At 42.0% G+C, this 14,484-nt stretch overlaps 1 protein-coding gene across 1 annotated transcript in view; it reads left to right on the top strand.

Annotated features, from left to right (window-relative positions):
• LOC149080711 (A disintegrin and metalloproteinase with thrombospondin motifs adt-2-like) overlaps positions 1–14,484 on the top strand; it is a gene marked incomplete at its 3' end in the record, with an annotated part of 73,226 nt that overhangs the window by 21,693 nt on the left and 37,049 nt on the right. The window contains exon 2 of the mRNA XM_089237341.1: positions 2,074–2,149. Within this exon, the coding sequence (XP_089093467.1) occupies positions 2,074–2,149 (76 nt within the window). The remainder of the gene's footprint in view (positions 1–2,073; positions 2,150–14,484) is intronic.

Raw genomic sequence — 14,484 nt, 5'->3', positions numbered from 1 at the left:
CAGGCAGATCGATAACTTGAATGGATAAGAGATAACTAACCCCGGCCCGGCAAACATAGTTCATCGTACGGGGTTCCTCGAAGGGAGCATTTATTTTCTCCCCAAAAAAAACAACTTTACATATAGTTTACTTTACAAATTTACATTTTAGGCAGATGATAACTTGAAGTTCACGGGAGGGGGAATCGAAATACCTAGCGCCCCTTAAAAAGGGAAAAATATATTAATTTCTACGTTTCTGTAAATCTAGATTTGCTTCTTTCATGAGTCGCGCTGGAAGTCGCCATATTGGCTAAGTTAGACACGGTTTGTATGTCCCTTAAAGAAAGAGGGAGATATCACGTGATCCAAAAAGCCTCATTGAAGAAAACCCGGGCAGCGTAGGGTATTATAGATAAGTTCAATATAACTTTCATTTCATTTTGATGTCTGATTTATTCCAGAAGCTTTCATTTACGTTGATCCTCCATCAGTTTTCAATGGACAAATGGACTCATACGTTGTAAATGCAATGATACCTCTTCTAAAGAAGATAATTCGTTCTGGAATCACGTTCGTTAGCCGAAAACTTCTCAAGCCGAGGTATCACTATACAGTGAAACCCATCTAAGACGGACACTGTATGAGACGGAAAACCTGTCTTAGGCGGAATCAAAAAAGTAGTTCCTAAATTATATTAATATATTTTGTATTATTTTGAAAATAATATAAAATGATCATTCAAATTATTAGCAAGTGAGACAACAGATACGGAAAACGCTGAATGAAGAGATATCGGTGTTTCAGGGAAGGAAATATTCATCTCTGCTCTCTCGTTTGTCGAACGAGTACTCTACCAACTATGCTATGAAGACAGATAGAAGTATACAGTCCCCGTGTGGGCAGCGATGAATTTTCCTCCACTAAAACACCGATATCTCTTCATTCAGCCCGTTTTCCGTACCTGCTGTATTAACATTGGAAGAGTGACGTCTTTTCTATATACAAGTAAGTGAGAGTCTGATTCAGATGGCACTGTTTCATTTCAATTATTAGAACCAAGGATATTATTAATTAATTTTTCATCGTTTATAAAAGGTGTAAGTAGAGCAATTGGAAAATTGAGCGGAATAAAAAAAAAATTTCGAACTTTTTTTATTTGATTCTCAAGGAAAGATGTGATGTGAAACTGACGAGATATCTCGTCAATGCCGACTAAAGGATTAAATATAATGCGTGTAATTCATTAATTTAATCTATTGACACGGGCAATTTTGTTCAAAATTTATTGATCGCAGCTTCTAGTGATAAAAATATCTTAGGCATGCCTAATTCAGAACAGAAATGTGATCTGGTTAAACCTTATTCTTCTTCCGGGATCCCGGGAAATGAGTTCAGATTCCCGGTTGCATTTTAGGTGCGGGATCCCGGGAGAGGAAACCCTAATCAGAACTAGGTGCTTACAATCTGAGGATGAAACGGCACTATTTTGACTTGAGGACGAATCGAAAAAAGCATGAAACAGTACCTATATAGCCGAAATAACTCGTATTAAATGCAAATATCTAGTACGACCAGAATAATATGCTTATCGTGCGTTTCGTAAACTATGGCCATGGGCAACTCAACTCTTTTGGGGGCTCCCTCTTGAAGCGGAAGCAACACTTGGTTGAACAGCAGCACCAGAGCGCAATGAGATAAGTAAGTATACAATAATAACATGGAATAACGACACGGATTACAATGACCGAATACAACGATGTCATACCTGCGTTATAATGATAATAATAATAATGGTAATAATAACCGAGTTATGCTCGGTGAATAGCACGAGACCTTGCACGAATAAAAGGATGTACTTATGTATGATTTTGCGTCTGTCACCTTTTTCAATGTCGCTACCAACTGGAGGGGCTGTTCGGGTTCACGCACCGTTTAAGGCAAACTTTTGCATTAGAATTCAAGTGGTGTCACTAGCGTGTACATTGAAACGTATGTTTAAACGATGTTTTTAGTTAATTTTTAATTACTGAGATTATTCCAGAAGAACGTCTTCTTTATACATCATGGATAACTTTCTTGTTTCCCATACAGGGTGTCGACAGCGCTCAGCTTCTGAATCTCTTGACGCATGCGGAACGGCGGACGCTGTTAGGCTCTGATGACGTGGGTATGTACGACTTGCATGCAGGGCCGCAACTAGGAAGGTGCAGACGGATCTGGTGCTGTACTAGAGGGGGCGCAAATTTCACTCTTTAATTTCTCCTTCAACATTATGAGGGGGCGCCAAAATGCATGCTTGCCCAGGCTGACCAAGCATCTAGTTGCGGCCCTGCCTGCATGTAACTGATTTCATAACAAAAAACATATTATTTATATTTACATGTATTTACATTATATTACATGTACATGCAGCCTTGACGTAACGATATTCTGCGGACCAAGAAAAAATATCGTTATAACGACGGGCAAGTGGTCCAAGACCTGGGCCATGCTGGAAAACGTACATGTATGTGTTGTACGCTTAATGTGTAGATTGTTTTCGTGTAATGTTTTTTATAGATATCTGCCATCAATTTTTCTAACTACGAGTGAAGTGAAGCGATTGAAAAATTGTATATTTGTATTGAGGCTTATTGATATCTGTGGCTAGACTTTACAAAGGGGAGATTGGCTCGCATATTCGCACCTCGAAATCACAGAAAGCCAACTTCAGCCGTCCAGCAAAACAGTGGGGTTCGAATCCAGGTCCTCGCGATGCAAAGTCCATCGCTATGACCACAGTAGTTACCAGGTAATACCAGATACCGACAATATCAGGCGTCCTAGGTAGAACAAAAAACACGCGACTTTAAAAAGTATATTAAAGGATATTTCGAAAGGAAAAAAAAAATCGTTATTGCTGTTTTCGAAATATCTTTACAAAAGGGTTTATTTTATCAACCGTCCGTCGTTGAGGGTATGGTTGGTTTCGATTCGAAAAACGCTCAAAAGGCGTTCAAAAATTACACTGTACCAGTTTTGCAAGTGAAAATACAGTGTTTCACAAAATAAAAAAATCGAAATTTTTATACGGGCCCCTGTCCTCTAACATCCAATCAGAAAGTTGTGAAAGAACAGCAAAAAAACTAACGGGAAACGCTCCTTTGCTTCATTTATGCTGTCTCTTTCCTAACGTTAGACGTGGCGGTGATCATATTTCTTCGAGATCGTAGCTGTACACTGAGGACGGGACATCGGCAATTGTTACCAAGATTATTGGTTGGAATGTTGCAATTTCCTGGTGAATTGTCGATATATTGCTAAAATTGCCTATGCGTTAAAATTCAGAGCTAATGCAAAAATCTGCAATGAAAAGATGAAAAATAAACATAAGAGATGTTTATAGAAACGTCCTCTCCACTTGTCAATACAAGATTCATCGAAAGACTGGTTATTTGTGGAGATGAAGATTACAAGGAAGAAAATTCAGTGATGAATTTTCAATTATCAATTAAGAATGCTAAATACAGCATCCGCCTTATCATTAAGAAATGAAACATGTTGATCTTTCGTTTCTAGAAACAATTTTCCCTCGTTTAACAGTAATTAAAAAAAAATTAGAAATTTATGACAAAACAACCAAGGATTTTCTGTGTAATAAGGTAACCCCTCGAAATTGTTCTCAAAGTCTTGAAGATATACCTTATTTCTCTCTTTGCAGCAAAGGACCTACTACCACTACTAGGCCACACATGCGACTCGCTCACATTCCTCTGCGGAACTTCTAACGAATTTGTACTTGTTGGAATGCACGTGAAGTGAACCAGATGAAGTCTGTTTGGGTAATGCTTGACATGTGTAGTGCTGCCATCTACCATCAATTTTTCTGACTATGAGTGAAGTGTAATGATTGATTAATTGTATCGGTATAGGCCTGTTGCTCTGGTGAGAGTTTATATTTCCTAGGGCCTTGGGGGGACAGAGCGGAATTACGGTTGGTCTGGAGGCTACATAAGTAATTCCATAGATGTGCCGCAGGTCAGTTGGGTCATCTGTGACTGTGACGCGGGTCACTCAAGTAATAAGTGAGTAGGTCGCGGGTCACTCAAGGGATATGTGAGTAGGTCGCGGGTCACTTGAGCGATCTGGGAATGCCTGAGGACCCCACAAGTTGGTGCATCTCCAAGTATGCGTTGTGGTAACTAGGAGCGTCGCCAACCTTTGTCCGGACCGTCAAATATATTGGTATAGCTAGAGATATTGATTTGTGCGTCTAGATTTTTATATGTGAAAATATCTACTAAACTACTCTGAGGACGAACCATGATTTTAGCAAGGGAGCCGCGGGTGATAAAAGTTTGAGAACCACTGCCTTAAGTGAACTAAAACTGCACCCGGGTCACTAAAATGATCTGTAAATGATCTGTGGGTCCCTTTAAGTAATCTGAAAATGTGCCGCTTATATAGTTCATTTTTACAAAATTAGGTTTGAGGTCACGGGTAGCATCAAATGACTCGGACGGCCACATTTGGCCAGCGGGGCCGCAGGTTGAGCATGTATGCTTTACCGAATTGTCAAACCGGGTAGAGGTAATGATATATCATTTTCTCCATATTGGAACAGGTGAAAGCATTGGGCAGAGAAAAGAAAAATTGGGTGGCGTCACACACATATTAGAGCGCGTTCGCTGCACTGTCGGGCCTGAATAGGAACTTCCCGTAATAAAGAGGTTTTTTGTGTTGTAATGGTGAATGCGCAGTTCAAAGGGGAAATAGGTTGCACCCGCGATGACTTACTTTTTTTGAGTGTTTTTGTTGGAAATTTTATGAGCATTCATGTTTGCCTGGTTGATTTCAAGTGGCCTCAGAAACTACGAATGGGCCGGATTAGCCAATAAGCACGGTGCTTAGGAGAAAAGGAGCCACCGCAAAAAGATGATCAAATTTTCCCTTTTTTTTTTAAATATGCAATTTTTTTCCCCCAGCATCAACCATCCGGTAGAAAATCCTAAAATTTTAAGTGTTTTATTACAGAGTTGAAGATCTTAATTGAAAGATGGACCAGGGCCGTAACTAAGGAAGGACGTGAAGGAAGGGGAGGGTCCGAAGCTCAGAAAGTTTTCCCGTTAAAAATTACGGGGTGGGGGTGCCCATACTCTAAGATAAAGAATAAATTTTCGTTCTTCTAGTTGCGACCCTGACAGTGGCACAAAAGCAGAGAAACTAATTTCGAGCAAGAACTCGCGTTAATGCTCAGTTTTTGGATCGAGATTTCACTAAATTTCCATAAAGTAACCCGGAGCCGTCTCAAAAGCATCATAGGCCCCTCCGGGCGAAGCAATTTTTTTTGTCCCCCCCTAAATAGGTATAAATACCAATCAAATTTGCATACTTAATCTCACCAAAATTTTAACAAGATCAAATTGTTAAATAGCCTTAACGGCACTTCAGGCTCCCTAGCCGTGGCATCACAGCGACCGGGCAAAATGGTTTTTCTCAATCCTCTCCCTACTCACCTGAAAATACTTTTTTACTAATTTGCATACTTACTCTCGAAAATTTTAAACAGATCTAATTGTCATGAGGCCCCAGGGGCCATGCGTAAATGGGGCGGTGGGGGAAGGGGTACAAAAATAACTTGAGTGCTTAGGGCCATGATATGGGTTAATCCGGTTCTAAATGAATGGCATGGTACACAATACGTGTGATGATTATACTCATGGATCATATTTACACTGCTGCTCAAAAGTTGAGCAACAGTACCAAAAATGCTCATAAACGAGTTCACTTTTACGAGTGGAATGGTGTCGCTATCCCGGATGCAACTAGGGTCACCGATTTGGGAATTCTCAATGACGAGCGACTTAGGTTTTCTGAACATTGTTCAGCAGTGGTAAAAAAAAAAAGAATAGAATGCGTGGTCTCATTTTCAAAAAGGTCTCTTCGCGTTCTCCTGAAGTCATTCTTCCGCTTTTCCGAAGCTTAGTTCGTCCTGGACTGGAGTGTGCTGTAAAGTTTTGGAGACCATACCTACAGAGGAACATAGACTTGGTTGAAGGGGTGCAGAGTTGGTTGCAAACCCACATTACCATTCGAATTCACCATCCTGGACTAAAGTTACGTTTAGTCAATTAAGTAATTAGTTTACGATTTATCGTATTTACTAGCTTGAGATTAAACATAATCTTAGTTATTAATGATCAATTCTCGGTTTCTGTCCAAAAATGAATGAATTACAGATTGAAAAAATATATATAAGAGTTTGCGCTTGGTTCTACTGTCCGCTAACGGAGAGTGCAATACATTGAAGACCAATTTCACAGGACCGGTGATCATAAAAGTATCCGTTAACGGGGACTGTCCATTAGAAGAGGTTCCACTGTATTACTTTTTGTTGGCATTTACACAGATCATAGGGTGAAGCAATAGACACTTAGGAGGAAATCGCAAAGAAAATGAAAATGTAAAACTCAAACAACAGAGCCGTAGTAAAGAACAATCATACATTGATCCTCAAAAAGTTCAATGAAGTAGGTTGGTGTGCGAATATGGAGTGTGACAGCCCCTATGCTGGATACACAGGTTCGACAATGCAGGGCCATGTAAGTCTCACGTTCGGTCTGACGTCATTCTCCTGCAGAACAGAGTGCGATCGCTTTGCTACCTTGTTAATTACTGAAGTTGCACAGTCGCTGTACTGCCCATTTTATCGAATTCTTTCCAAAATTATCTTTTCGATTATTTTCATTAGTATGTGTATTTCTTGGCGTGCTTCGTTCAACCATTTAAACATTCAAAATGTGAAATTTTGCATTTGCTTATGAGGTAACATACGCTAAAAATATTGTTGCCGGATCCATGGAAAGCAAGTACTGTATTAGCGTACTTACAGTTTACTATTTTTAGTTAGTTACTATTAACTAACTATTACCAGATGGCTATCCCTCGACGAGAAAAGCGCTATTATAGTTCCTTCCATATACATTGACCCAGCAACCTTCAGAATTGTACAACATCTTGTACCTGTACAACTGAGCTGGTTCTTGTGAGTGCCTAAGTCTCCCCTTATGAGAATGTGGAAGATATGCTAAACGAGATGGAGGAAGTGTTTAATATGTCACCAGGGATAGAGAAAATATTCTGTACGGATCCGAACTGCCACTCTTCGCTCTGAGATATAAGAATACAGGGGCTGTACTACCTCCTCATGCTTATTCTCATCCGATCCGAATTATAAGCATCGGTTCATAAGCATGACGTTAAGAATAATCCGAAAAACGATACCAAGGAATTATTCGTAGGCTCACTCCTTAACGTCAGGTGACGTGAAAGAGGGAAAATCAAAGAAATCCCTTTCTACACAGGGAAAAGCGATTTTTCCCTTTGGCCGATCGACCACTGACCAATCAAAATTAAGCGTGGGGAAGTAAGCAACTACTACTATACATTTACTGAATTTTTTGTTCAACGACGGTGGCAACGCAATTCAGTTTTACTAATTCTTTCCTCCATGTAATGCACGTGCAGAACATTTTTTTTTTTTTTTTCACATTCTTTAACGTTAAAAACGGAAGGTGTTAGCTCGGCTATCAGCTAGATACTTTTTTTAAATGGGGAGGATGGGAAATAAGAGTATATGAAGAATTATTTCTACAATTAAAATATATTTTTCAGCTTTTAAATGTTATAAGATATTTCAGCATTCTAATTAATTTATTGAAGTTCTTTTTAAGCCGTACTTCATAAGGAACTACCGAAATCACATTGGGATAATACTGTATTGTCTGTCCTCCATTGCCTATTTTGATGGACGTGGGTGATTATTACACTTTGCTTCATATTATATATATATATATATATATATATATATATATATATATATATATATATATATATATATATATATATATATATATATGTATATAATTTTAGGATAATATAATTATATCATCGAGAAATATACCGTGAAAAAAAAAATCTCGAAAAAATATAGCTGTAGAGGGAATTATCGTTATATCGAGCATCGTTGTAGCGAGGTTCCACTGTATCCTACACTTGGATTTCTAATTGAATCCATCCAATCAATTGCAAAAAGCCGACGAAATTGCATAGTTTTCTTTCAAGGAAAAACACCACTTATAAGTCATCGTAATAAATTTCCAAGTCCAAGAAATAAATTTTTAATTTTTCGTATTTTCTACTCGCGATGGCGAGTAGAAAATACGATCATCCGATGCTTAAGAAGTGGGTCTCCCCTATCCTCATCGTCATCCGAATATTCGGAGAAATACGATGCTTGTTTTCGGAGGGAGAATGGCGCTAGTACGGAAATTTCCCTTTCATGCTTATATTGTCATAATCGGCGGGGATACGGATCGGATTCCCGATAAGCATGAAGAGATAGTACAGCCCGAGATTCCAGAGGAAGATCACTACAGGAATTTCTAGGGGGTTGCAACATGTTTTTATTCAACTCCAGTCGAACAGCTCCTACATACGAATTGAAAGGTTGGCCCGATTTAACATTCACTACATTCACTTCAATTATGGTGGAGGTTACCTGGTCAGTGGGGACGATGACTCTTTCAGCTCCCACAAATACATTCACATGGTCTTGAGAGCTGTATGTTGTCACAATAATACTGAGACAGAACCACGACTAGAAGGTTATACAAGCTAATGTCAGCAATTAAGCCGATGGTTTCTGAGCTACATCAGCGAATCAGCCACGTTGTAACCGAGGTCGATGTGAATGCTGCGGTAGACAAATTTATGTACCAATTTCAGTCACCGTTTGTTTTGCACAGACACCTTGTTCTTCACACACAAGAAAAATGCCCACATGCTAAGTTGGTGGACGTAAGAGCTGGCTAATGAGAGGAAGGTAAGAGCTTTGGATCACAAGTTTTTGAAGGCACGGGAGGATACCAAAGGTGTAGCGAGAACCTCATATAAAAAAGCTTAGGCAAAGTTTACGCGGCTGGTGAAAAAGACAAGGGATACTTGTTCGGCGAACTTTTGTGAAGAACAGAATCGCCACTTTGGACCAGCGTACCGCTCGGTCTTCAAGTGTCGTCGAATCTCGCCACAAATTATCATGCGTCAAAGTGGTTCAAACGCTACAATCTTGAAAGCCGCCGAACTCCAGCTGAAAACTATTTTCCCGGACCCCACAGACGATATAATCTTGGTTACCGCGATCCAGTAATACTTTGAGTGGCGACCTCCCAATCTCGAAATCTGAAGTGCCTGCACATCGTGGAGAAATAAAACAATCGCTGGGCTCCTGGATTTGAGAACATAAGTATCCCTATATTGAAGTCACTCTTCAGAGATATGCTGCAGACATCGATCTTCAACAAGCTACTAGAGAAGTCGGTGATCCCGCATCATTTCAAAATAGGTTCTTGCAGCAGTCGTCTTCTATGGTCTTTGGTCCTGGGCCCTCTGCTTAAGCTTGATTGGGAACCGCATATCCATATTCAAGCCTTTGCGGACGACCTGGTTTTTGTGATTTCTGGTGCTAATCACGACGACATCACTACTGATGACGTTCAACAAACTGACTAGATGGCTTAGTGAGAATCATCTTCAGATGGAGGTCGAGAAGACGAAGTTTCTTTGGCCCCATCCTAAGAAAAATAAACCGCGCATAATAATCGACGATACCCGCATTTGGCCTTCGAAGCAAATAAAGTATCTGGGAGTACATATAGATAGCCGGCTTAACTTTATGTCGCACTTGGTGAAACTGATTGACGAAGTTCATGAGACTTTGCAGTTGTTGCGAAGAGTGGCCGGACCGCGGTGGGGCCTTTACAAGTCTGTGGTGCAGCAGAAATTATCCTATGGATGCGCTTCTTGGTATCGAGATCCTACGCAGAGGCAAAGAAGAGCTCTGAATATAGCTCAGAGACCATTCCTACTTTATGTTTCAGGGACATACGTCACCCAGTGTCGTCTTAACTCATGGGCCCACCCGGGCACTGCCCGAGGAGGCTGAAGAGTGGAGGGGCCTGATAAAAATGAGATCTGATTAAAATTTACTAGAGTTTACCTGGTAGGGCCTCTCAAAAACCACTTGGCCCGGGGGCACATGATGCTCTTAAGATGGCCCTGACGTCACCACGGCCAACGCCGTCTTATATGTAACAACTGGGAATCCACCTCTCAGTAGCTTTTTTGATTACGAGGCGCGCAAAACACGACTGCTTCACCTCGACGAGGATATTGTGGTGGAAGCTAGACGACTGCGTGTAGCCGACTTCGAAAAGACGCCCAAGACCTGGCCACAGCCCAAGCATGGACATAGCGGTAAACCAGATAATGCTATCCAATAGTAATCTTGTGATAGCGCCCGATACAAGACTGGTTTGTACGGATGGCTCGAAGACCCCCCCCCCCCCCCGAAGAAACCGGAAGTGCATTTGTGGTTTTGCGGCATGGTGATTCTCGTGAAGTATCTTGGAAGAGAAGGCTTGTGCAACTGAGAGCAGTGTCTTCCAGGCTGAGGTATACGCGAATCGAGAGGAGGCACCGACGTATATGCCATCAAGGGAGTGCTGCAGCCAGGTGAGGGAGTACGACTTGCGGCCAACACTGAGAGGAGTTACTGACGTCACATAACCACCCCGCGAGAGTGCAGAAGTCAGGCGAGGACATACAACTTGCGGCCTATACGACGGCGGATCTATGACTACTGAAGATCGATGCCGACAATCGAATTGATGTGGCTTCTGGACAATATAAAAACATGGATGACTGTGATTAGCTGGTCCACTGTGATTCGAAATTTTATATTCATTATTGACAATCATTCTATTAACTCACGATTGCTTGATTCATTATGAGATGGATTATATAGATCCCACGCACGTACTCGAGTCCGAGTTTTAAAGTAAACGCTGCCGGATTAAATTGAAAATTTCTATAGTTTTGATCCTGTAATGACCACAAATGTAACTTCCAATAGCCGAGAAATATGCAGTACCATAATCTAGGTACCGTATATACTCGTGCATAAGCCGACTCGTATATAAGACGACCACCCTACTTCAGCACTACCAAAACCGCACTAAATTGAAAACCCGTGTATAAGTCGACCCCAAAAAATCCGTGCATTTCAGAGAAAACAAATTCTTATATTTTCACGCAAAATGAATAGCTTACGGAAATTTACAATAGAAAATGATTCAAATTTTTTAATCCCTTTCTTCTGAGTCTCCAAGCTTATGGTAATCCATCAGATCATCATAGTGGGGTGAGGTATCTTCGTTTTTATCTTCATCTGGGCTGTCATCGTCATTCCACGGTTTCTTCAAGGCACCACTTTTTGTAATTTCTTTATCGTGCGGAAATGCGGAAAAAATGATTTCTGGCGGGGCCTATCTGTTTACAGACATCTGCCGCCTTCAAAACAGGCCCGCGGGGGCACAATATGAAGAAGAAGGGCAAGGGATCAAATGTATGTGTTTTGTGAAAGTGCGTGTATGTTGGTCAGAGTCCGGTAATTTAGGTCGCCACTAATTAAAAATAATTAGCCAGGAATTAATAACTCAACATGTTTGGACGAACTTGTTTGTAATATTACTTATTAATATTTTCGGCAGGAAAAGTGAACTGCTCTCGTGACGTCAGCTACTCTGCGCCATGGTCACACCTCATTCGTCGGTTAAGTGCCTGCAATATGATTGGCTGAAAAGAATCGAAAAACATGAAATGCAATTTATTAATTAAAAAATTAGTGGTGAAAAAATAGAGGAAAAGTATTAGTACTATTAGCAAAGCATGGAAAATAGAGGGAGAGAATATTTTATTTTATTTTTCAGAGCCTCACATCTTAAGTGCCTCAATTTTTTTGTTTTTTATATGGTTTTGTAGAAAATATTCTTGAAAAGATGGTTAAGGGAAACGAAGATAAAGATAGAAAAAATACCGAAATCTTAGTTTTCGGTTAATTAAGAGCTCTTAATTGCTCTTTTTGAACGCTCGCTGCTTCATCGCAAGCTGCTCTGCAAAATTTTTAGCGAGCGAGATGCCCAGCTTCTCTCTGAAATTCTTGGAGAAGTGCTCGTTTGTCTTTACGCGAGCTTTTCGTCATTATACACTATCTACCAATAAGTATTTGGACACCTGTGATAGAAAAGAAAAACTAACTTTATTCAAAATCAATAGTTGGTAGAGCCTCCACGAGAGGCAATTACAGCGTGAACCCTCCGGGGCATACTTTCCACAAGTCCTTGTGTGACGGCTAGTGGTATTTTCTTCCACTCGGCTTGGAGAAGACATGTCAGTTCCTTCACCCATTTTGGACGGGTAGGGCACCCCTTAATTCGGCGATCCAACTCGTCCCAGAGGTTCTCGATAGGGTTCAGGTCTGGGCAGGCCAGTCCATTCGATGAACCCCATTGGCACCATACCAAGCCTTGGATAACCTCGCAGTATGACAGCTGGCATTGTCGTCCTAGAAGTAACAGGGGTCCACCCCGTAAAACTGCCACAACGTAGGAAGTACATTGTCATTCAAAATAGTGCAGTAGGCATCGGCGTTGAGCTTACCATGAATGGGGACCAAAGGTCCCAGTCCATACCAGGAGAAACACCCCCAGACTATAATTCCACCTCCGCCGAACTTGACTGTTGGGACAATGCATTCTGGCAGGAGACGTTCTCCAGGCAGACGCCAGACCCAGACCCTGTAATCCGAACGGTAGAGGGTGAACCTTGATTCGTCGCTCCAAAGAACCCGTTTCCACTGATCTACGGTCCAATTTCGATGTGCTTTGCACCACATTAACCGAGCAACGCGGTTGGACTTTGTGATCAAAGGCTTATGGGCAGCAGCACGACCATGAAAACCAATCAGATGTGCTACCTTACGGATGGTATTCATTGAAACAATACTCCCGGATGCCTGTTGAAACTCCACGCGGATGAGGGCCATCGGTTGGGTGCGGTTCTTCCGAATTTCTCTGGACAGCACCCGTCGGTCTGCCGACTCGGGGCAAATTCCGACAATCACAGCTCACCTTCCACTTCTTAATCACATAGGCCACTGTCGATTTTGGGTACTTCAGCTCGCTAGATATGTCCCTTAAGGATCGGTCATTTTTGTGATACCCGATAATTATACCTTTCTCGAAATCAGAGAGCTCAGAACTGAGCGGCATCTTGCATGCGACTAATGCCGATGTTGTTTCCTACACGATATATACCGGCGGAGGGCGTGACGTATCTCAGGACTGCAGATATCGTCATTTGCATAGGTGTCCAAATACTTATTGGTAGATAGTGTATTCTTCATATATAATTTTGTGTGTGTATGTGTGCAATTTCGTAAATTTCGCCAGCTGGGCTATCGCTTGCGCTGGTAGCATCAGAGTCCAGATCCGAGACCACTTCTACACGCGTATTTAATCCGGGTTTTCTAATGTCCTTTTCCGCAGTCTGGGCGCTCGTCTCGCCGGCATCACTAACGGTACGCTCTGGGCTCAACCTACGCCTGGGCTGGTCGTTGCTTGTTCGGGGCAGCTCACTCGCCTTGTCGCACTTTTGTCCCAAGTTTGTTCGCAACTCGGTTGTGCTTTTGCGGAAGTCCGTAGAGCGGGACTTTTATTTTTTCGCTTGAACTCGCTGCTCGCCTGTCGCCGTAGGGAAGTCCGTAGCGTTTGACCGGCCAATCACGTTCGTTTGACTCGACTCTAGTTGCTCGTGTGGTCTTTTCCACAATTTGAACATGTCGGCACATCTTTTCCTTTTATGTTACCGCACTGTTTCACATCGTGAGACCCCGCACATACTAGGCACTTTTGTGGACGCTCGCATTCATCGCCTCGGTGACCCCAGGCCTGGCATTGATAACAGATGTTAATCGATGTTCTATTGGGGTTTCTTCGATAACGCACTATCGTTATATCGATTAAAAAGAGCTTTTTGAGATCGAATATACGCTTCGAATCTTGGTCGCCCGGCAAATCTACCTTCCATAGAGGCAATGGTTTGCCCCTGGCTCTTTTCCACTGGGAGCGAATTTGAGTTACATCCAAAGGTGAAAATCCTTCATCGTTTTTATGAAGTTCATCTTTTATGTCCTCTGCTGGTATCGCAGCAGTTAGCCCTCGTAAAACGACACTTGAGGGTAGGGGCGTCCGATGCAGATCGCCTCGTAATTTCTGCGGGACTACTTTCTATGAACTTCAGGATTATACCATAGTCCTCCGCGTTGCAAAAGTCAATTTTATATTCATCGCGCACAATTTTGGCTATCACCGGTGCACGGCAAAATTGTCGTACTCCTCGGGCAATGCCTCGCCATTGACGGTCAGCCCGTACCATGATGGTGTAGGTGCCGCCATGCGTCCCGTCTTGTGCTGGCTGTTCGCTGCCCCGCTCTTCTTCGGGTTCGCTTCGCATGGGCGGGTCCCTCTCATCGCTACTATCGCACGATTGGTACGCTGATGCTGGACCTTCCGCTGGGGCTGCGGAAGGTCAGCATCAGGCAGCGCAGGTTATTATAGCTAGTTT

This window comes from Pholcus phalangioides, unplaced genomic scaffold, assembly GCF_987345545.1.
Source record: "Pholcus phalangioides strain wild (caught in Gottingen) unplaced genomic scaffold, Ppha-v1.0 ptg000010l_1, whole genome shotgun sequence".
In the NCBI taxonomy this organism is placed as follows: domain Eukaryota; kingdom Metazoa; phylum Arthropoda; class Arachnida; order Araneae; family Pholcidae; genus Pholcus; species Pholcus phalangioides.
The sequence above is the reverse complement of the archived record's forward strand: the minus strand, read 5'-3'. Positions and strand labels throughout refer to the sequence as shown.